The following is a 24,746-nucleotide window of genomic DNA, read 5'->3' on the forward strand; positions in this document are numbered from 1 at the left end:
CATAAATGTCTCACTGAGTTATTACTCCCGATCACCAGGCAATATTTAGGCAACCTGACTGCTTTTTAAAGGGCGTATTGCTTTGATGTTTGCTCCTCTGTTCTGACATCAGTCCCTGGAAGGCCCGTCTTTTGAGGAAGGCTGAGGAAGCGTGAAAGCTGAGCCAGTCTACCCCATCCGCTCTTTAGGACTTTGCCCCTCAGCCTCTTCCTTTCCCTCATTCCCTCACTCAGCACGAGCCGTTCTTGCACTGAGACACAGACTTTTGACGTCAGGACCCTGTGGCTCTCTGAGGACCTCACTACTCTGACTTCATCCCAGACTCCTCCCACCCCACCTTCCCTTCTGACTTGGCCTCTGTTTCTTCTTCCATGTCATTGAAGACTTTCCTCTTATCCTGGTTTAAGAAGCCTCACAGTGATGTGTTTAGGTGTGGGTCTTTATTGATTCGTTCTGCCTAGTACACTGTGTCCTTTCGATATGAGACTCATGTCTTCCTTCCATTCTGAGAAATGTTACTATCTCTGTGATGTATCTTACCTTTTTCTATTCTTTTTGGAACATGTATAAGGACATCGTGATCTACCTTTGCCACACTATATGTACCTTTATGCATATACCCTTTTACATACTTACCTTTGCATATTTAAAAATGGATGAGAGGCAGCACTGCTATAACCCCTGCCCTGTGTACCACTCACTTCTGCCTGCTGAGAATCTCCAACTTCCTCCTTTCTGTACTCAGTGTATTTAATAGTTTTCATTCCTATTGTGCAATAAAACCACCTGGGATAGGGGTAAGGCATGCATTTTTTGAAAAATGGGCCGCATCTTAGCTCTTTCATGTATTAAGTATGCGATACAATTCACGTAACCATTCTGGCTCTCACTTTTCCTATGTGTAAATAGAGACAATAATACTTACATCCATGGTTGTCATGAGACTCAAATGAAATGTGTGTCAAATGCTTTGTTCCAGTGCTGGTGAATACTTAATAAATGATACTATGGCAGTCAGAGTAACAGCTGAAAGGTACCATATGCTTGACAATGTATCACATGCATTGTATTAAATCATTAGATATTTTATCTTCAGAGCCCTCACAGATGAGTACATCATTATTCATTTGTAAATTCAACATCCTAAGAACTGTTTTCTTTTATCCATGTTGCATTCCAATCTTAATCCTTTGGTATACATATTTTATGTATTTCATGACATATTTATATTTCTTTCTTTAGATTTTTAAAACGTTATTCACTATTTTTTCCTATGTTGTTTATCAAATGTCATTCTAATGACTATGTGATATTCCACTGAGTTGTTATTCTGTAATTTACTCAGTCATTTCACTATTGCTGGAAGGAAAGTTATGACCAACCTAGACAGCATATTAAAAAGCAGAGACATTACTTTGCCAACAAAGGTCCGTCTAGTCAAGGCTATGGTTTTTCCAGTGGTCATGTATGGATGTGAGAGTTGGACTGTGAAGAAGGCTGAGCACAGAAGAATTGATGCTTTTGAACTGTGGTGCTGGAGGAGACTCTTAAGAGTCCCTTGGACTGCAAAGAGATCCAACGAGTCCATCCTAAAGGAGATCAGTCCTGAGTGTTCATTGGAAGGACTGATGCTGAAGCTGAAACTCCAATACTTTGGCCACCTGATGTAAAGAGCTGACTCATTGGAAAAGACCCTGATGCTGGGAAAGATGGAGGACAGGAGGAGAAGGGGACGACAGAGGATGAGATGGTTGGATGGCATCACGGACTCAATGGACATGGGTTTGGGTAAACTCCGGAAGTTGGTGATGGACAGGGAGGCCTGGCGTGCTGCAGTCCATGGGGTCTCAAAGAGTCAGACACGACTGAGTGACTGAACTGAACTGAACTAATGTAGTAGGAATTGTATATAGAGAAGTCCAAAGTTATAGTGTGACTAAGACAAGAAAAAAGAATACAGTAATTCCCCTACATATGAACCTCAAGTTGCAAACTGTCAAAGATGCAACTGAACCATTCCATCCGTGTCAGACATGAGTGAAATTGCAGCTTGCCTTCCATCCCCTATTGCTGATGCTCCTTTAGCTCTACCATCTCTCATCTCCTCTCCCGCCTCCAGTCAGTAACTCTTCTTGCCTCTTCACTTGATGCCAGCCCCTGTATGCCAGCTTTTGTACTGTACTATTGTACTTTTTGAGGTACTGTACTGTAAGATTTAAAATGTTTTATTTTGTGTGTTTGTTTTTTATGTATTATTTGTATGAAATTATTATAGACCTATTACAGGGCAGTACTGTATAGCTGATTGTGTTAGTTGGGTACCGAAGTATAATTTTGTTGGACTTAATGAACATGCTCTCAGAATAGAACTCATTTGGATGTAGTGCATTTTACTGTAGTAATAAGTGGAGCAAAAACAAACCTCTAGTCTATTAAAAAAAAAATAATATATATTTTAAAGCAGTCTATACAGATATATGTGGCTTCCCTTGTAGCTCAGTTGGTAAAGAATCTGCCTGCCATGCAGGAGACCTGGGTTCGATTCATGGGTCGGGAAGATCCCCTGGAGAAGGAAATGGCAACCCACTCCAATATTCTTGCCTGGAGACTCCCATGGACAGAGGAGCCTGGCGGGCTACAGTCCATGGGCTTGCAAGAGTGGGACAACGACTTAGCAACTAAACCACTACCATACAGATATGCAAGTTCTACACCGTATTATGTACAAGCCACTGTTGATCAGGGTGGGATGTGTATAAAGAGTGAACTTCTTTCTCCCCTGCCTTCATTAAAACTCAGGAGGATCAGCTCTGCATAACAGCTGTCATGTAGGTAAGGTTTGTATTGGCATCTAGTCCTTCCCTACAGGGACTCTGCACTAGGTGCTCTCGCCTGTCTACTGTCCCCTACGAGCCAGCCAATGACACATGACATGGGCTGGAGACAATCAGAGTCTTCCTCAAGATTGATTTAAAGATGCTAGTAGAGAAAATTCTCATTCTACTGGGGCTGTTAAACTAGAAAACCAGGAAGTCAAGGTTGCTGGAGACCACGTCCCTGGCTGTTGGCAGGCAAGTTTAGACAGCAGGCTAAGAGCCACAGGCATAGGTGCTTCTTAAACTAAGGTCCATTTTTTCACCTATGCCTTGGATGGCATTCACTCCTGTGGTCGCAGAACTGCGCAAACCCTCTCTTTTCCTGCATGGCTCTCCTTACTAAAAAGCCTTCCACCTGGTGAGTCCATCTTCCTCCTCAGTTCTCTCTCTCCTCCCTACTCCAGCCAAATGTCTTGAAAGAATATCTACACTCACTCTCTTCACTCTTATTTTTCACCTCAACCTACTCTAAATAGGCTTCCACATTTACCCTTCTACTGAATCGGCTCAAAGATTACTCAGGAACTGTCCAACTCCACAGGCTTTCTTTAGTCTTGTTTATTTAATCCCTTAGCATCCTCTGACCTAGCTGACCTTTCCTTCCTGCCTGAGAACTTTTGAGTTGGTTTCCACAATAACTGGAAAACACATCCTCTTGGGTTTTCTCTTCTGCCTGCTGCTTCTCAACCCCATTGTCTGCCTCTCCTGTAGATGTTGGGGTTTCTGGAAGTCTGCAGCCTAAGCACCTTCTTTTTCTCAAACTACATTCTCTTCCTATCTTTTCCTGTAATGGAGCTCTCATCCACTATTTTAGCTTTGATTGTGATCTCTATACTAATGGCTTCTCCACTTATTCCTTTACTCCTGATTCTACCTCTGACCTTCCCAACCACATAGCCACTTGCCCACTTTGGATTTCCACTTAAATGTATCAAAGGGATATCAAACCTGACCTGTTTCGAACTGAACTCTTCACCCTCCTCCACAAATCTGCTGCTCCTCCCCTGGGGTTTCCTAATCACTCATGGCTTTGTTATCCACACAATTGCTCAAGTCCATTTCCAACATGCTTCTTTTAGTACTTTCCTCTTCTTCATTCTCTTCTTTCCATCCATCACTGAGACCTGTCCAGACCTGTCTCTGTCTCAGTTCCACCTCCTTAGCTTTATCACCATCACATCACCCGAGTCTGTCACCATCCTCTCCCTTCTAGACTTCAGCCACAGCATCCTCACTGGTGTCCCCACACCCGTGCTGGCTCCTTCCAGTCCATTTTTTGCACAACTCCAGAGAGATATTTTAAAACCTCAATCTCATCCTGCCCTGACTCTGCTTAACAGCCTTCCAGAGGCTTCCAGCTGTTCATAGTTAAGGTCCAAAGACCTACCAATCTGGTTAGTCTTGGCCCCTGACCCACCTTTACAGGCTCTTTTCAGCCACTTGCCCCTCCAGCCACATGGAATCCTCCTGGTTCCCCAAACAGGACAAACTGTTTTCTCAGGAACTTAGATCCTTCTGCTGTGAATTTTTTTAGGTAACCCTTTTCTGATTAGCCTCCCCTCACCACTCCAGTTACATTATCCCAAGATACCTTGGTCTGTTCCTCCACCTCACCCTCTATTTATTATTTTTCCTCTCTTGTGGGACTGTTAAGCCCCAGGAGGGCAGGCACATGGCTGTCCTGCTCACTGCTCTGCCACCACTGCCCACCTATGCCTGGCACTGACTGATCGGGCAAAAATGGAGTATTTGGTGGCCTCACCACCTAACCCCAGGGCAGCTGTGTAGCTGCCCAGCATTTGGGACTGTCTTCTCTTAGTGCTGAGATCCAATAGCAGCAAATCCTTCAGTGGTTCTTAAAACTAGAGTCCTACTCTTTGGAGGAGAGGTTGACAAAGTTGACCCAAATGATTCCCTTGACCTTTTCCACTGGGGCCATACAGGAGCTCCCTGGTGTTGGAGAGCTTGCTTTATGGCTCTGTCTAAAGCTAAGGTGTCATCTGGGCAATGTGCTACATCCCTGCCCCGTTCTTTTAAGGAAATGCTGTTTTTGAGACCAGCCTTTCCCCACCGACCATTGTTCTTTTCTCTTTTCATTCCACAGTGTGCCTAAGTGAAATGCTGAGAACCTAGGTTGAGAGCCCCAAATAGGGCAGTGGGAAGAAGGGAATAGAAAGGCTGACCTGCTCCCAGGAGACTCAGAGTCGCCAAAGAGAATGTAATTAGGGATCTTAACAGTGGCCTAGGCTTTATGGGAGACAAATTGGTTGAGGTGGCCCTCAGGGAGTGAGGAGCTCCCAGGGGACAAAAACTGCAGGAGCCATGAGTGGAGAAGCAACTGGAGGCGGCCCCCTCTGACTCACAAACAGAGCAACAGCCTAGAGTGTTCCTAGAAGAGGCGATTTCTTCGGCGCACGTGTACTGGGGACTACGTCTGTGTGTGCGTGTGTGTTTGTGTGAGTGAACATCTTCTGCCCTCGTCCTGTAGGGCTGGGCGAACCAGGAAGCGCCTCGCAGAGGAAGAGATTTAGTAGTCTCGGCCACGTTTGTCTTCAGAACCGACCTTTCCTGCTCTTTGTGCAACAAGACACACCTCTCCGAGGAAGGAGGCGGACATCATTACTACTGCCCTATTAAAAACACACACACACACACACACACTCACACACACAACAACCGTGTAATTACTCTCCGCAGGAAAGGCGCACAACAGGATGGGCCCGAGCTGAACTCGGGATGAGCCATCCCTGTAAAGATTAGGAAAAGGAACCTCCGCGCCATGCACCCGCCTCCGGCCAGGGCCTCTCCCAGATGGTCAGGCTGGGTTGCCAGACCACCTCCTAGGGTGAGAGGGTGGTCGCGGGCGTCTCCCAGCCACGCGGGTTCCCTGTTCCTTCTCCTACCCGCCTTCCAGCTCTCGCTGGGTCTGTCTCCCACGCCTCAGGTGTTTGCTGGGGCTGGGCCACAAGCCCTTCCCTTTTTGGCCTGCACCTGGGGTAACCTCCAGCCCCGAGCGCCCCGCCAGACCCTGCTGCAGCGAGTGCGCACGGAGCGGTGCGAGTCGACTCGCGTGGGGCTCTCCGGGCTGCGTGCGCCCCGCCACTGCCCGAACACAGGGCCGGGCTCCGGCTGCGCGCCACGCCCCCGGGCTTCGCACGGCGCGCGAGCCCCTTGGAGGGTGTCTGTGAACTTGGAGCCGAGCGGCTCGAGGCTCCTGCCGGGGATGCGGCGGCAGCTGCTTCCTGGTTTGAAGCTCGCCGAGTGGGGGAGAGCGTGAGCCCGCGGAGGCGGGGGCAGGAGCCGGAGCCGGAGCGGGCGGAGGCGGGGGCAGGAGACGCTGGAGGCTCGAGCTAACCGGACGGGTCGCTCCGGCTCTCCCGGGAGAGGAGCTTCCTGGCCCTGAAGAAGGGGCGAGTACCGTGCGAGCCCCCGGGAGGTGCCGCGCGCTCCAGAGGGACGGTCGGGCGACCCCGGCCCGCTGAGGGCTCGGCGCCCGGCTCCCCTCCTTTCCACCTCGCGAGGGAGGGAGGGAGGGAAGGAGGGGAGGAAAGGTCCGGCGGAGGAGGCAGAATGGCCGGTCGAGGGGAGCTTGGGTGCTGCTTTTCCCGGGAGCTGCCTCCACTCCTGCGGCCGCCGCGAGAGCTGGCCTGAGCGAGGGCTCCCCGCTCTCCGGCTGCGAGACCGCGCGGTCCCCGGGGCGGGACAGCGGCGTCGGCATGTCGTCCGGCACCATGAAGTTCAATGGCTACTTGAGGGTCCGCATTGGCGAGGCCGTGGGGCTGCAGCCCACCCGCTGGTCCCTGCGCCACTCGCTCTTCAAGAAGGGCTATCAGCTACTGGACCCCTACCTGACGGTGAGCGTGGACCAGGTCCGCGTGGGCCAGACTAGCACCAAACAGAAGACCAACAAGCCCACGTACAATGAGGAGTTCTGCGCCAACGTCACCGACGGTGGCCACCTGGAGCTGGCCGTCTTCCACGAGACGCCCCTGGGCTACGACCACTTTGTGGCCAACTGCACCCTGCAATTCCAGGAGCTACTGCGCACGGCCGGCGCCTCGGACACCTTCGAGGGCTGGGTGAGTACCTGGAGCCCTCCCCTTGGTGTCCACTCCGCACCTTTCTCTTCCTTCATTTTACAGAACTTGCCTGGGACCCGCTTTCCCATCTTCCCAGGCTCCGCGGCTCAGGGAATTCCCTCCACTTTTGGTCCACGTCCAGGTGGCCCTTGGCACTGGTGATGCGACCGCGGTGGGTGTGCGAGGGCATAGCTGTTCCTCTAAGAAGCCATCCTGGATATGGTTCCTCTTGGGGATGGCAGCTTGGGCTAACGGGAAGTCGGGGGAAGGGGCGATCACCCCCTCCTCCCAGACTTTGAGTAAGGCGCCCCAACTCTCTGCACGCGGGTAATATAGGAAAGGCAAGGAAGGTGTGTTAGGAAAGTGACTTGCTTTGGATAAAGCTCTTTAAGCGTTTCTTAAGCGAAAGGCATGCATTCTCGCAGGTATTATTCATAATGTTTATGGATACGTGTTGGTTCAGCCGCTCAGACGTGCACACGTGTTTCAGCATGCACATCCATTACATCCCAGAGGTAAATAACCCACACTGGCAGGGATCGGAGTGCCTGGGTCTGCAGTTGGCAAAGTTTTGTTAAGCAGTTTTTCAAGGAGATGAGATTTACATGTGTTTGCAGGCAACTTCGGTTCACTTTCAGCCCAAGAGGTCTGATTCCTACAGTTAGTGTTTCTGCTGTTACTGGTCTTGAGAGTTTCCAGGGCTCCTCAGCAGTTTGTGAACCACCCCTGGTTTCTCACCTCACCTGCTTGTATTTCTGTGTATTGACAAGTAGTTGCCCGCAACGTCCTACTTGCCTGTGCTTTTCACATAGTTCCCATGAGGCAAAATGTCTGCTGCAAATAAATTAAAATGTCTAGAGCACTCTACACAGTGCAAAAATGCTTCTACTTCCTAATCTTCATACTGCCTTTGTGATGCCGGTGTTATCCTTCCCACATGTATGTGATGAAATGATAACTAGAATGAAGTGGTCTGGTTTGGCCAAATAAGTCCTTTGAAGACTCTCAGGAGTTTAATGATTTAAATTCTGGAGGATGTCAGTTGTGAGGCCAGAATGTGAATCAGTTTTGAAAACCCTGTTTGAAATTAACAAGTGGGGGAATCAGATGGATAATAAGAAAGACTCATTTAGATATTTATTTTACACTTTGAGGAATTGATACTTTTATCATATATTTTGTAAAATTACAGCTAGCTTGTGGAGTAGTCTCTTAAATAGGAGAAAAAACCATAACGACTGTTTAACTGTAACATCAAATTATATTGAGTTAATTTCCCTTCAACTAAATGTACTTTGTGAAATTTAGAAGTGGACTGGAGAGGAAGGGCCAAAATAGAGATTGACATTTTATTTTGTGAATTTCTGAATAGGAATTAGAGATAAGTCTAGGAATCTGAATGGAATTATTAAATTAGTACCCGGTTAGGAGTTAGATTGGGCAAAGCTCTAAAGAACAGGGTTCTGAAATATAATGGTGCAGACTGACCGATGGCCATTAGAAGCATGTTTTCCAAGAGAGATCCTAGACTGGTTTTCTTTACCCATAATCCGCACATTTGAATCACCTGAGGGACTTTTAAAAATCCCTACTTTTAAAGACTCTAGATGAGACTGGCTGTGGACACCAGCATCAGTATTTTTCAGCTCTCCAGGTGATCCCAATGTGCAGTCAAGTTTGAGAACCTGTAGCCTAAATGAAGATCACAAGGTAAGGGCTGGAAGAAGCATAAGTATAGGAAGATTCAGGTTACTTGAAAAAGTGGGGTGCCTATTTAGATCTGCCTATTTTCCCACTGGCTGTAGATTTAAATGTAAATTAAATTTACATATCTTAATTGTCTGAATTAACTATATTTAGGTGTTTAATGTAACCCGGTAGCGGTGGTCTGAAAAATACGAGTGTTTGGTAGGATATATCAGCATTTAAATGACCTTGACATTGGTGATTTGTCAGACACTCATTCAGTGAGGAGGCAGAGTTTTTTAAATTCTTGGTATTTTGAAACTGTGACGATAGGGTAGATAAAATAGGCAGTGAGTTTCCTTTTTAAAAAATTTTTTGTTAAAATAATTTTTGTTAAAATACTTGGAGATATATGGAATGCTTGTTTTTTAAATGATCCTCTATAGGTCTAAAGTGGTTTTGAAGTTTAGAACTACAGAATTATTTATTTGTCCTTAGCATATTAAATTGAAATGCATAGTTTATTCAGAAAGCTATAAATGGAAGAATTTACTCCACGATAAATTTATTTTTTGCAACTGAAATTACAGGTTGCTAAACAATGAAAATAAACTAGCAGTTTAATTCTTCCTAGATCAGGAGAAGAGACAAAAACAGAAGATACCTTTGTTATTAGAATAAAACAAAGTTGTTACGCTTTCTTGCTTAACATAGTTTCTAAGTATTAAGAAGATAGTCTTTGACATTGATTTTGTACCAGTTTCACTGATATTACCTTCTAAGCTTGATGAGAGAAAGAGATCTATTTTATGCAGTTATATTCCTAGTACCGAGGAGGCAACCCATTCCAGTATTCTTACCTGGAGAATCCCACTGGACAGGGGAGCCTCATGGGCTACAGTCCCTAGGGTCGCACACTGAAGTGACTTAGCACACATGCACACATTCCTAGTACCAGGCACAGTGCCTGCCGTGGATTAGGCAATCAACCATTTCTTTCCTAACTACTTTTGTTTCATTTAATTTGCATTATATCCAAGGAGGTAGTGAGATATAATATGACAGCTAAAGAAGTTCTTAAATGGAAATTCAGTGTTAAACTCTTCAATTAGAAAAGATTTCAAAGACCTGAGTTTCTGCCTGAAACTAGGAAAAAACGAACCAGTCAAATCCTAGGTAAGCAGAAAGAAGGAAATGTAAAGATAGCAGAAATCAGTGAAGTAGAAAGCAGAAACAGTAGAGAAAAATCAGTGAAACAAAAACATTGGTTCTCTGGAAACACACACACACAATAAAATTGATAAATCTCAAGACAGAATGATCAAGAAAAAAGATGACACAAATTACCAATGTTAGAAAATGAGAAAACATCACTATAGATCCTATGGACGTTAAAAAAAAATAAGAGAATATTATGAATAACTTTATGCCAGTAAATTCTGCAATTTAGATGAGATGAATAAATTCCTTGAAAGATACACATGACCAAAACTCATTCAAACAACTAGCCTTATGTGCATTAAGGCAATTGAATTTGTAGTTAAAAAAACTTCCACGGTACAAACTTCCCAGGTGGCTTAACTGGTGAGTTCTATCATATATTTAAGGAAGAAACATTGGCAATTACACAGACTGTTCCAGAAAACAGAAGAAAAGGAAACACATCCTGGCACATTTCATGAGGCCAACATTACCTTTATACCAAAACTTGATGGATGCTTTGCAAATAAATAGAACTAAAGACCAATGTCCCTTCTGAGTGTAGATATTAAAAAATCTTAAATTTTAGGAAATCACACCCAGCTATATAGCAAATGATCAAATGGGGTTATAATCAGGACTTCAAGGTTCATGGTTGACTAAGCATTTAAAATCAATCAGTGCAACTCTTCAAATTAACAGAATAGTTTAATAACAGAAAAAAAGATTCATATGATCAGGTCAGTAGACAAAGAATTTGACAAAATTCAATATCCATTCATGATAAAAACTCTCAACAAACTAGTAATAGAAGGGTACTTTTCAACCAGATGAAGGACAGCTGTGAAAAACCTACAAGTAACATGTTGATGGTGAAAAACTGAATGATATTCCCCTAAGATCAAGAGTGGCAAGGATAGCTACCCTTACCACTTCTGTTCAACTGTGTAGTGGAGGTCGCAGTCAGTGCAACAAGCAATTAATAAAGTACATGCAAAGGAAGAAGTTAAAGTGTGTATAGAAAAATCTAAGACACCTACAAAAGGGTTACTAGAACCAACAGGCTATGTTTAACTAGGTTGCAGGATCCAAACCAATCTACAAGTTACTTGTTTCTTCAAACTCTTAGTGGACAACTGAAAGCTGAAATAGAAAAATACCATTTAAAAGAGCACAAAAATGTGAAATTGGATAAATCTAATAAAACATGCAAGACTTGGTCACTGAAAATGAGAAACCATTGCTGAAATAAGTTAAAGATCTAAATAAATGGAGAGAAATACTGTGTTCATAAATGGGAAGATTCAGTATTCTTAAGACCTCAAATTTTCCCAAATTGTTCAATAGATTTAATGTATTTCTAGTCAAAATATCATCAGGCTTTGTTGTAAAAATTAACAAACTGATTCTAAAATGTATATGAACATGTGAAAGACCCAGACTTATCTAAGAATAATTTTGAAAAAGGATGAGTTGGAGAACTTAAAGTATCTGATTTCAAGACTTACTACAGCACTACTGTAATCAAGGTAATGTGGTATTAAAGAGAGTCAGAGAGATCAGTGGAATAGAAGAGAGTCTAGAAATAGATTCATACATATATGATCAGCTGACTTTCTTTTGACAAAGATGTCAAGGCAGTTCCATTGTGGAAATGATAATTTTCTCAACAAGTGCTACTTGAACAACTGAATAGCTATATGCATAAACTTGTGCATTGACTTTAATCTTACATTATACACAAAAATTAACTGAAAATGGATCATAGACCTAAAAGTAGGATTTTAGCTGTAAAATTTTTATAAGAAAACATAGACGAAAATCTTAGTGACCTTGGACACCACACGTATTTTTCAGATAGGACCACAGAAGCAAGTACTATAAAGAAATCAAATCAGACTATTTAAATTAACTGTTGCTTTTCAGAAGATTCTTAAGAAGAAGATGACACAATCCCCTGGGAGAAAGTATTTGTAACATGTACATCAGACAGGGGACTTTTAACAGGAATATATAAAATGACAATGAGAAAAATACTCTGTTTAAAAATGGGATGCAATGAGAAATGTATTCAAATTAAAAATGGGACAAAGATTTGAATAGGCACCCTTCATGGAAAATAGCACAGTAAAAGATTAGTTAAGGAAAAGTAAATTAAAACCAAAACCCATGGGAAAGTCTAAAATTAAAGAGACTGATCATACCTTGTGAGTGAGCAAGTAGAGTAACTGGAACTGTCATATACTACTGTGAGGGATATAAAATGATAATCATGTTGGAAAACACTTTTGATACTTTCTTAGTGTTAGAAATGTACTTACTATGGGACCTACCTACTCTTTTTTTTTTAAATTTTATTTTATTTTTAAACTTTAGATAATTGTATTAGTTTTGCCAAATATCAAAATGAATCCGCCACAGGTATACATGTGTTCCCCATCCTGAACCCTCCCCCCTCCTCCCTCCCCATACCATCCCTCTGGGTCATCCCTGTGCACTAGCCCCAAGCATCCAGTATCGTGCATCGTACCTACTCTTAAATGAAACCATTTATACATAAATATTTTTAGCTGCTTAATTTGTTATATAGCCCCCAAACTGGAAAATGTCAGTCAACAGGTGAATATTTAAGCAAATTATGTATCTATACAATGGAATACTACCCAATAATAAAAAGTAATGAACTATTGATACATGCAACAAAATGAATGAATCTCAAAATATGTACTTTATGTACTGAAAGAAGCCAGACAAAGAGAATATATAGTGGATGTTTTCATTTATGTAAAATTATAGAAAAGTGTAATTTGCAGTGATAGGAAGCAGAGCAGTGGTTGCCTGGGACCAGGGGAATGAAAGTGATGGAGGGATGGATTACAAAGAAGGCATAAGGAAACTTTTGAGGGAAAAGAACATATTCATTATTTTGATTGTGGTGATGGTTTCCCAGTTATATACTTATGTCTAAGTGCTTCAGATAGTTCGCTGTTAAGTATGTGCATGTGGACAAGTATACCCAATAAAGCTGTAGGGAAAAAACAACGAGGATTTATTATCCTTATTTTTCCAAAGAAGATGTTAAGTAAGTAAAATGCCTGAATTAGATTTGAGCCAAGGCTGACTCTTGAAAACTACATTGTCTCTTTAGTGCAAAAAAAAAAAAAAATCAGAATAGGAGCATTAAAAAAAAAAAAGTCATTCAATATAGTTTCTGACTTAGGACAGTCTCATTTTCTAAATTATCACTGTCAGCTTTTTTTCTGTTCCTTCTTGAACTGGTTTATTTTGTATAATTTCTTGGACTTGTGATATCCGAAAATTTGTCCAAATTAAAACCTTATTTCCTTCTTTCACTTGTTTGCTCGTTATTCGCTAACTTTCCACATGGAGACCAGCACCTAATATACTTATTGCAGAACATGGGGACATGGGAGGAGGCAAGAGGAGCTGGAGGCTGCGTCATGGAAAGACCTTGGCATCCCCTCAGGAAGGAAGGACCTGCTTGGCAGGATCCCAAGCTGTTTTCCTGGTTCAGCGCTCCTGAAGACATTCTGTTCCCTCCAGCACTGGGAGGGCTGCGTTCTCTCAACTTCTCACTCAGGGTACCTGTCTGGTAGTCTTGTCAGAGGAAGCAGCCAGGTTACCACTGGGCAATCAGTGATTATCTTTGCCCTTTATTCGTGGATCCAGGTACATGGATTTAGAGCGTCAGATTGAATCTTCTAGATTCATTATCTGTTTGTTCATTCTCTTTTGTATTTTGTAGTTTTTCATTCTCACGGTTGTTTTTCTTTGGTGTCGATTGGGGTGGAGTGTTTAGGAGGAAAACATTTTAGTGTGTATCGGGAGGTTTATCCCAGTATATGTGAATTGTATTATTTATATTGTGTCTTCAGTTTCATGATAAGAATTTTGCTGCAGTGGGGCTGTCTGTTTCTCATCTTGGTTAAGTTGTGGTTCAAATGTTTCAGGCATTTTCCAGAGCACATTATCTATTACTCTTCAATGCACTCAACACTCTGCTAAGCTAAGTCACTTCAGTTGTGTCTGACTCTGTGCAACCCCATGGACGGCAGCCCACCAGGCTCTCCCGTCCCTGGGATTCTCCAGGCAAGAACACTGGAGTGGGTTGCCATTTCCTTCTCCAATGCATGAAAGTGAAAAGTGAAAGTGAAGTCGCTCAGTCGTATCCTACTCTTAGCAACCCCATGGACTGCAGCCTACCAGGCTCCTCCGCCCATGGGATTTTCCAGGCAAGAGTACTGGAGTGGGGTGCCATTGCCTTCTCCGAAACTCTCAGATCATTGTTAATCTGTTTCATTATACCCTTCTCTTTGGGGCTATAAGCACCTTGAGATCAGGGACCCCCGCCTCTCTCATTCACTGTTCTAAGTCCAGCATCTTGGGCAGTGTCAGGTGGATCAGATCAGATCAGATCAGTCGCTCAGTCATGTCTGACTCTTTGCAACCCCATGAATCACAGCACGCCAGGCCTCCCTGTCCATCACCAACTCCCGGTGTATAGTAGATACTAAATATTTGTCAGAATGTGTTTTTGGAGCAAGTAGAATGTAAGCACTTTGGAAAGATTTTTACTTAAACATTCATCTTTTAAAAAGGAAAGAAATAGAAGTAACTGAGGAGTGACCAGTTATTCCAATGATCAGTGTTCCATTTAAAAAATTAATTGCACATCAACTTGTGCTTTAAAGACTGGATCAGATTTTTGTCCTTTGTATATGGTAATAAATTGAAAATTGCATTTGTAAAATTACTGGCTTTTGTTCATTTTAAAAGACTGGTTACCAAGCCTGTTAACTGGTAGTTTGTGAGCCCGACATGTTAAATTTGGTTGTACTTCAACAGTGGAGAGCTAATGAGGTTGGTGGGCAGAGTGAATCATTGTATCTTATGTAATTCTTAGTACAGTTTTGGTATCTAGCAAGAGTTTAGAATGATGATTGTGATAGTAGAAGTGCAATAATTTGTTTACGAGGTAGGTAGCATTTACGTAGAATCAGAGATGGCTTGGATTCTTTGTAGTCTTCTATTTTGCAAAACAGTTGGCTAGGTCTGGTACTCCATTTATGTTGGCTGCTGGCCCCATTTTGTTAGAATATGATGAAAATGAGGCCTGAAACTCAGTGCCTGATCACTTTCTTTCCACTTTCATCACTGCTGTATTCAAAATTATCTTTCTCAATTGCCAAGCTGATAATTAGTCCTTTACTTAAAACCTTTTGGTGGTTCCCCACTGCCCTTAGATAAAGCACAACTCTTTAAAATGGTATAGAATATTCTCCGTGAGCTGGGCTCTGATTTCCTCTTCAGCCTTATGGCTCACCTCTCCCCAACCCACACTTTCATGCTCCAGCCACAATGATCAGCTTTCAGTTCCTCAAGAGCCATCATGCTGATTCCTGCTTGTGCTTCATGTCTCACTGTAAATGTCACTTGACCCAGGAAACTTTCCCTGATGTGCCAGGTCTAAGGTTGGCTCTCCTCCTCCTCAGTGTTCTCCTCAGCATCCTAAGATCTCTACTGTCCCCTTCCCCTCTCTCCCGAAAAGACAGATGTGTGAATTGATTGGGCTCTTGTGGAAGGGTATGGTATTGATCAGAGGAGTTCAGGGTTTAAAAGTGTGGGCTGTTGACTGAGGTTCATCCCCTCTGCCCCTGGGGTAGCTACTCACAGACTATTACATGTTTCTCTATGAAATGCCAAGCCCTGAATGAGCCTTCCTCCACCACTGAGCATGTCCTATGTACCCAGCATGGTGCTCTGCCCTGGAGAGGCCAGTGGGCAAGACAGACATGGCCCTTTTCTTCATAGACCTCATAATTCCATGGGGGAGAGAGATTGGGGAAGCGGTGACTGGGGAAAACAACTAGGAAATGACAGGACAGAAGTGAGGACTATGATGCTGGTGAGTGGCTACTTTGGGGAGACCAGAAACATTTTCCTGGAGGAAAAACAGCTAATTTTTAAGGCTTCAGCATAGATAGCATGGCCACAGGTCTACTTCAGTTAAAGGGTTTGGAAAAACCATTCCTCAAAAGAAGAAAAGGAACTTCTGACTTGATAATGTTTTCCCAGAGAGACATCACAGATCTCTTTCAAAGGTAAATGCTCCTGATCCCTAGAAAGCTTTCCATCTTCTGAAAGTTTGGAAGGAACTAAATTTCAATATCTGTGAACAGATGACCTGAAAGAACATTTAACTCCCCAAGAAAGAAAACAGTAACACCTTTTTTTGAACCATCAAACATCCCAAGTTTTGTGCAGATCAGAAAAGAATCATAGATGTTGAAGCAGGAAGGTCATCTTGTTCGGAACAGTAACAAAAAGCCTGACAGCTCTTAGGCCCATGGATGCCCTGCAGATGTATTCATTTGGCAGAGATGTTTTTAACATTGACTCTGAAGAAATGGCAACCCACTCTGGTAGTCTTGCCTGGAAAATTCCATGGACAGAGGAGCCTGGTAGGCTACAGTCCATGGGGTCGCAAAGAGTCGGACATGACTGAGTGACTTCACTTCACTTCACTGAAGACATTTCATTCTGGGGGGTTTGCTGCAGACCTCACCACTCCCTAAGACTCAGTCCCCTATTAGCTGCTTGATCCTGGGAGGTTTTTGAGTTTTTGAATCTATAATAGCTCAAGTATTTGTTTTCAGAATGTGGGAACCGAAGCTCTAGCTAAAGCATTACTGTTTCCTTAGCTCATGTGATATGTAACAGACACACACTTATATACTAACATCACACACACACTTATACACTAACATTTACATAGATATGAAGATATACTTATTCAAATCTATTTAGATATGTAGTCATTTATTAAATATATTAAATTAGATATTTGATTATTTAGATATTTATTTACCTATTAATATGTTTCCTAAAATTTTAGTGGAAGGTGGCTTATTAGTAAATATATGGGAAGTTAACTTTAACTGCAAATTAGTTTGGTATTAACTACCCAGTTAAAAAAGAAACTCTTTGTATTTCATTGTACAACTTACAGCAATATCTAAGTACTGTGCTATGAGAGTCAGGAGAGCTGGGGTCAACGTTTGGCTTTGCCATCTGTCAGCTGTGACCTCAGGCAAGCCTCTGTGTAATAGGCTCTCAGCTCCCTGGTTTCTAGCAGGAGGGGATTGCACTAGAGTCTCTCTAGGGACCCTTCCATCTCTAAAGCTGCTGCCTCCGTATGTTAGGCAATTACATCATTTCTTTGCTTTTGGAGTAATTGGTTTGGTTTTAAGCAGTCAAAATGACTTATGTCTTATCAAAGTTAGTAACTCCTAAGAATTAAATTGGTCCAAATCTAAATTGCTCAGGCTTGGAGAGGATTTAGCTCATGTCTAAATGACTTTTAGCATTGATAGTGATGTTGGTCTTATTTCCTTGGCTTAGAATCAACCTTAAGGAATTACAGTGGGTTCTCATTTTAAACCGTGCAATTGTATCTTTTGATTTACACTAATGGGCTCCTCATTCTATGGGACTGGTAAATTATGTCCCTGTTTTCTTGCATCAGAGAGAGACTGGGAATCCCACCCTTTGAGCTTTTGCTAGAAGCCATTCTCACTAGCATGGTAATTAATGCTTTGTTGTCCTGAGGTGTCTGTAGCCACCAGTCTATATATCCACCCTACGTGATGACAAGTGCTATAAATCACTTGTACGATAGACAGTTTAATTAGATGGCAGAATGGGCCCAAGGGTATTGGCTATTGTAGTGTTTAAGTGCTATACTGGAGAATTTTATGAGATGGGAAATTTTTGTTGCGAATCATGGCCCTATATAGAGAGATTTATCAAGATTATTATGTTAGTGTATTTCTGTAGCAGTGATTGTCAAAGCATCTAGGATATTTTAATAGAATGACTATACCAACAATGCTTTAATTATGTGCTGTCTTCTGGAAAGTTCCTTTGATTTTTACATAAGTTTCACCCTGACACAACTTTGACCTTACAGGGGGAGAAATACTTAAAAGGTAACCAAAAGTGTTTAGTTTGCTCTATGGTTAAAAAAAAAATTAAGAAATTTGCCAGAGGGTAGGACCAGGGCCAACACGAGCCCCTCATAATTACCTTAATGAAATAAGTCATATGGGGCCAGTGTGAACATGTTCTCAAGGTAGTGCTTTTTCTCCAAGTGCTTAAACCAGAACCGCAAAGCTGAATTTTTATTTGCAAGTCATATATATCTCTTGCATTTACTTGGCGCTATTTCTGCATCTTACATTTGATGTACACTTACATTTGATGTGCCTCTGTCCTCACCCTGGGCTTTAATGTTCTTGTCTGTGATGGTAGGGGCTGGGCAACCTGTGCTATGTGGCTCCTTCAAGTATCAGAGTTATGTGGCTCTGATCGTTGTTCCATTAGGCAATGCAATTTCTGCTCCCTTCTGAAATGTCTTCTGGAGATTGTTCTGCTGATACTGATTTGTTTTAGGCTCTGAAATTATTTTTGGAAGAGCGCACAAAAGCTGTATTAGCAGCATTTCCTAAACAAAATGCATTTATTAATTTGTGAGCTGTGCATCTCTTAAGTGCTTTATTATATATTACTCTTGATTTATCATAGTACAGAAGAGTTCAGAATGGGTTTCTAGTAGATGCAGTGCTTCTGAAACCGTGTTTGAACCCTGGACCGTTTTAGTGATGATAAAAGCTATGGACCCTGTTTCTAGAAAAATGCACATATGTGCATATTGACAACATGCTGGGAACAGTGTCATCAGTTTCGCGGTCCCCAGAAGCCTGACTGCGGATACCCGGCTTCAGGTGTTAAAAGGTATCAAAAATGAGGTTGTTATTAATTTCTAATTCCTAGGGTATGTACTTAAAATATGTTCTCACTTCTGGCTCCCAGTGAAATATACTAGATGATGACCCATTTTAGGACCTATTTGGTTGTGTTATTTAGGTATTTTCAGAAGTCTGTACTGTTGAAGGGTTTCTTTGAGGTTTGCAATAGATGGAAAGTTAAAAAAAAAAATGGGACATTTTGAATGACCTTGGCTTGATGTCTTTTGTTAAGATAACCCCCTGTAAAAAGAGATAGGATTTATCAGTATACTTAAAATATTTACCCTCTTCTTGAGCTGTACTGGGCCTTATGGTGAACCACTGTGCTAGTCCAAGACAAAACGATGGAATCAGTGGTGCTTGCCTACTCTTCTTGTCCTGTGATTCCAGGTCTCCTGTGGCCTGGGTCCATTTTGAAAGTGAGAGTCACTCAGTTGTGTCTGACTCTTGGCAACCCCGTGGACTGTAGTCTGCCAGGCTCCCCTGTCTATGGAATTCTCCAGGCCAGGATACTGGAGTCGGTAGCCATTTCCTTCTCCAGGGGATCTTCCTGACTCAGGGATCAAACTCAGGTCTCCCGCATTGCAGGCAGATTCTTTACCATCTGAGCCACCAACCCAATAAGATTTTTTGTTCCTGAGTTACAGCTCACCTTGCTGACACCTTGGAAAATAGCCTGATACTCCTAGAAATTGAGCTGAATGGAGATTGCCCAGAGTGCAGCCCCTAGCCAGTTAGAGGTGAAGCTTGAATCTAGCTCTCTGGACTTGATTCTTTCCTGATACCATCCTAATGTGTGGAGGAGGCAGTAGGAAAGCCATTCAGTCATTCATCGATCTATATTGAGCGCCTGCTCTGTTCTAGGTGTTATAGTTGGGGCAGAGAACACAACATTCAGAAGCTCGGCTCTCACAGGGCTTTTACCCTCTCATGGAGAGACAGACAATAAGCAGGCAAAGAGGTAATTACAAGAATAGCCCGTGGTGGTTAGGTGCTAAGTAGAGAATTAAAACAGGGTGGTGTGGTGGAGTATGACAAGGTGACTGCTTTACCTAGAGTGGCAGAGGACTCATAGGGTGACATTTTGGCTGAGACCCAAGTGGCAAGAAGCATCCAGCCATGTGAAGATTATAGAGAGCATCCGGGCAAAGGGAACAGCTCAGGAGAAGGCCCAAAGGTGGCGACAGGTTTGACATGTGGAGGAGCAGGCGGAAGGTATGAGGAAGGGGATGGACTTGGTGTTAGCAGGTGCAGTGTATTATCCCAGCTCTGCCACAGCGAGCCTGTCCCTTCAGCTCTATTCTCTCTCCTGGAAAATGGTGTTCAGGTTAGCTACCACAGAAGACTGGTGTAAAGATTAGATTTAATACATAAAACACGCTCAGCACAAAATAGGCCCTCAAGAAATGGTAACTTCGGCTGCTTTTACTCTCCCAAGGAAATTAATATTTTGACAAGGACCTTCTGAAAATAATCATATTGGCCAAGGAAAGACATTCGGATGGTTTCACTTTAGACAATGAAGGTGGTGATGTAGGCGCTTCCTGAGGAATGGGGGAGGTTGTAGTTTTGCGCCTGTGTGTGCATACTCACTCGTGTCTGACTCTTTGCAGCCCCATGGGCTGTAGCCTGCAAGGCTCCTCTGTCCATGGAATTTTCCAGGCAAGAATACTAGAGTGGGTTGTGGTTTCCTACTCCAGGGGATCTTCTTGACCCAGGCATTGATCTGGCATCTCCTGCATTGGCAGGCGGAGTCTTGATCGCTGACCCACCTGGTAGTCTTGTGGGCATCCCTCAGATGACACCGAGGCATCTGCCTGCTTGCGACCTGTTTCAGTGCCATACGTTCAAAAAAAAAAAAAAAAAGGAATAGAGGAAAGGAAACAAAGACATCAAAGTTTATTCCAGGTTCTTGAATTTTTTAAATGATATATTTATTTTCTATGGAGTGAGAAGTATTAATGGAATGTTTTAATACTTAGATAAGATAATTGTACTACAGTGATATAATTGATAGGGTTCCAGGTGTCTTACTTTTTTAGGAAACTATAAATGTGTGGAGAATTAATAATCATAGTGCCTGTAATCATAAAGAAAATAAAACCTCAAAAATGATAAGCAGGTACAGTTGATTCTTGCCGACTCCTGCAAGCTCATTTACCTGATTGAGTATAATTTGGGGAATTAACTCTGGATAATTTTGTCTATTTTTGAATAATTTTGGATCATGCCTGTTTTGGCATCTGCCTGATCTCTGGAATATTTCTGACCATCCCTTCAATATCTATTTGGTCTCTGTTGAATGTAAAAAGACACATTAGCATTTGCCTAAGCCATATAAATCAGAATGCAGAATCTACAATGGCAGAGTCATAGCACACAAATACAGGCTTTGAGGAATATTTATTGGACAATGACCATAATTAGCAGTGCATCACAGTGTGATGGTTGACTGTCAGCCAGATTGGGTTCAACTATTCATTTTGCCTCTTATGAACAAGGTCACTTAACCTCTGCTAGCCCCAGCTTTCTCCTTGTAACTTAGTACCTATCTCATAGGGTTGTGTAACATTACAGTGAAGACTTATGTAAACTAGTACAGTGCATGACATATACCATTGTAGAAAAGTCAAAGGCACAATTACCACCACTCTACCCCAGTACTTAACTATGAAGTCATGATCCCAGCCTTTTCTGAAATTAGCTTTCAAAGCAGTAAAATGTTTATTTACACAGCATTTTGGAGTTTTTAATTTTAAGGAATTTAGAGGTTAGAATTTAGAATTTTAGAAAGGGTTTTTGAGTCTAACCTTCTTGGCAGGTTTGCTTTTTATTTAGTATTCTGGTGCGTTAATAAATAGTATGGTTATTGGTAAAAGAGGAGATGGTTTCCTTATCCTGGTTTTGGGGTAAATTCTGCACATATGTCCATTCTGAAAGATCTCGAAAGGAATCTGGGGAATTGAAGCTAGAATTACTATAGTTGCAATGTTGGCCAAAGTTGGTTTATGGAAAACCTTGAGTTTGAGTCTGTTGGTTAGCGCATCTGATGTTGAACAGGGAGAAGGTTCTGAGTTAGGGGGAATAACCAGAAAGAAGTAAAGTTGCAATATTTTAGTTGCAAAAGTCCAATGGAGCCACCTTTCAAAAGCTGAAGTGAGAATGTTTATTGCTGAGAAAAGATGGTAAATAGCCTCTTTGAATAGGCATTAAAAGATGTTTCCTTGACTTAAGTTTGAACATATAACGCATTGGATGTGAATTATTCTTTCATGCTTTCAAAGAGGAAACAATTTTATAAAAGTGCATCATTTGACCTTGTGGATTTCTGGGTGAATCAAGGATGCTAACAATAGTGATTTAGTTTATAGAAAATATGACCATTTCCCCCATATTGATTATCTATAGCTTTATCAGTTAACTCAACACTCATTTGGGGTCCTAGATCTTTCATGGGTGATTTTAAGTTAGATGTGTTCTGATACAAAAATGTTTACTTTTTCAGACCAAAAGTTTCATCTGCTCTACAGTAAGGCCCAACAGTGTTCATGGTGATGTTCAGTGCAGCCTTGGTTCTGGCTGTTCAGAAGCCTTGGTTGGCTCTTAAGCTTCCCGGAGAAGACATTGTTTCTGAGTCTCCCTGCTGGGCCCCCTCGCCTTCTTGTCATGCACATCCTGTACCTGGGTTGTGGTTGTATTGATTTGCCGGGGCGCTGCTGTTGCAGATGTCTGGGGGCGAGTGAGAATGTGTTCGTGGGTGTTGGCCTGATGTTGGCCGCTGACCTCCTTTCCACCTAGTTGTACTGCTATCTGTGTGAGCATCCAGATATATCTATGTGAGCACCGGTGACCCTCAGCGCCCCCCTGGTCCCTGGCAAAGTCCCCTGGACGTGGGAGGGACTCAGGAAACTTTTGTAGACTGAAGAAGCCCCTCCTTGTTCTCATGTCTTGAGCCGGCCTCAGAATTCAAACACTGTCATCCACTTTTGCTAAGAGATCATCTCTTTAAAAATATTCCTATTTCAGATACAGACATTAATACTTTGTGTGAGTTTAAGAGCAGCCTTAGGAGTAATTTAGGGAGAGTGAATATGCCAGTGTGATTTTTATTCCCTTGATTATTTAAATACATGTAAAAGATGTGTGGAAAGACTAAACTGAACCCTAGGTTCCCCAAATAAAATGTTAACTTGTGTTTAAGTGATAAGAGGTGGTTTTCAATGTAGGAAAAACTGACTCAAACCATCTTCTGGTATACCAGATGTCAGGACTCTATTAATGGCAGCCTGCTTTTGGTAAGAAAAGGAGACCAGTGAGGGGCATAAACTGGATTATGATTTAACTGTGACCTTGAAGGAATAGTTGCCATTTAAGCTTATTTTTTAAAAAATATCCTGTTTCTGGAAAGATAAATAAGTGGCCTGTGAAGTTGCCTAATTAGGAGTCCAGTGTGCATTTTCTTCTCTGAGTGGAATTTCTGATGATTGTCAATTCCTTCTGCTATAATTTGGTCCTGTTGAGCTTGTGAATGTAGAATTTTGTTTTAAAACAGGAAAAATAATGATTCTGAAAAATTGTTCCTGTCAAGATATTAAAGGAGACTTTTCATTAATGTCATTTCTATTAGTATTTTGAAGTCAAATTACCTGCTGATAGTTTTGCTTCAGTGAAGCTTACGTTAAAAGGAAGAAACTGACTGAGAGAATTAGAAGAAAAATAATGAAGTATTGCCAAACACTATCCCCAACTCCCTCTCCCCTTACTCTTCACAAGACCCTTGCTTCCTTACTTGTCTTTTGCTTGAGTCATTAGTGGGAAGAGCTCAGATTAGAGTCCTGGTTATACTCAGAATTTAAGTGTACTTCCTAACACCCAGAGTCTTCTTTGTAGTCAAGGGCCCTAATGTTCCAAGAAAACTGAAGCGCACAGGTGTGAACTTGCTGCTCCCACTGGTGGCATATCCTGTAGGCAGTTTTGAGATGAGGCCCAGTCCTATGCCTGCTCTGTTTGGGTCCCCTCTGTGTCTGTCTGGGTCAGGTATTTCACTTTCTGTACCTTCATCCTCTCCCTTCCTCCCAACACCTTCCCTTTAGAAATGACCCAGATCTCTAAGCACTCAAGTTCCCCACACCCCACAGAATAAATGACCCAGGCCTGTCTTGGCCTTGATTGTTTCCCTTTTGAGGGGAGGCTCAGTGTCTCCCCTTCTCATCTCAGCCATCTTCCCAAAGAGCTGACTGCATCTGTCCTCTCCAGCCCATGCATTCTTCCCAGTGCAGACTGCCTTCTGCCTACATCACTGTGTGAATACCACTCCTGCAGAGCCCAGGAATGACCATGTAATCATGTCACTTACTTCTGCTGCTTTCTTCTCTTTGCCTTCGTGCTTCAGTGTTTCTCCAGTACCTTCTGGGAATTTTTTGTTTCCTATTGTATCTCTTTCCTCATCCTTTAATCTCCTTTAATATTGGTGTTTCCTGGGGTTTAGTCCTTATATTGTTGTCTTCCTTACTCCAGATAGTCTCATCTGCTCTCATGGTCTTAATTGTATTGCACTTAGGCCAAGAATTTCTAAAACTCTATCTCCCGTCTTTGTCCCTGAACTTGATTAATGCTTCTTGGACTGGGGCAGGCTTAGGGCGAAGGGCTTTATACTCTGTCTCCTTCAGTCTTTTCCAACAGTCTTGAGGGATGAGCAGTTCCATGGTTCCTGCATTTACTACCCAAGGAAACTGTGGCTTAGAAGGTTCAAGAACAGGCCTAAGGTCTCATGTCTAATATGCTTGCTGGGCAGAGCTACTTGGACATCCTTCAGGTGTCTTGAAGTCAACACTGCCCACAACTACCCATCTTTATCCCTGCCTGCTCTTCCACGCTGGAGAAGGCAATGGCACCCCACTCTAGTACTCTTGCCTGGAAAATCCCATGGATGGAGGAGCCTGGTAGGTTGCAGTCCATGGGGTCGAGAAGAGTCAGACATGACTGAGCGATTTCACTTTCACTTTCCACTTTCATGCATTGGAGAAGGAAATGGCAACCCACTCCAGTGTTCTTGCCTGGAGAATCCCAGGGACGGG

The 24,746-nt window shown here is 42.6% G+C and overlaps 1 protein-coding gene across 1 annotated transcript in view; it reads left to right on the top strand.

The window, feature by feature from the left end:
• Window positions 1-6,210: 6,210 nt before the first annotated feature.
• Window positions 6,211-24,746, top strand: part of PRKCH (protein kinase C eta) — a 232,723-nt gene continuing 214,187 nt past the window's right edge. Inside the window, exon 1 of the mRNA XM_027554264.1 lies at window positions 6,211-6,955. Within this exon, the coding sequence (XP_027410065.1) occupies window positions 6,593-6,955 (363 nt within the window). The 5' untranslated portion in view covers window positions 6,211-6,592. The remainder of the gene's footprint in view (window positions 6,956-24,746) is intronic.

Source organism: Bos indicus x Bos taurus, chromosome 10, assembly GCF_003369695.1.
Source record: "Bos indicus x Bos taurus breed Angus x Brahman F1 hybrid chromosome 10, Bos_hybrid_MaternalHap_v2.0, whole genome shotgun sequence".
Taxonomy (NCBI): Eukaryota; Metazoa; Chordata; class Mammalia; order Artiodactyla; family Bovidae; genus Bos; species Bos indicus x Bos taurus.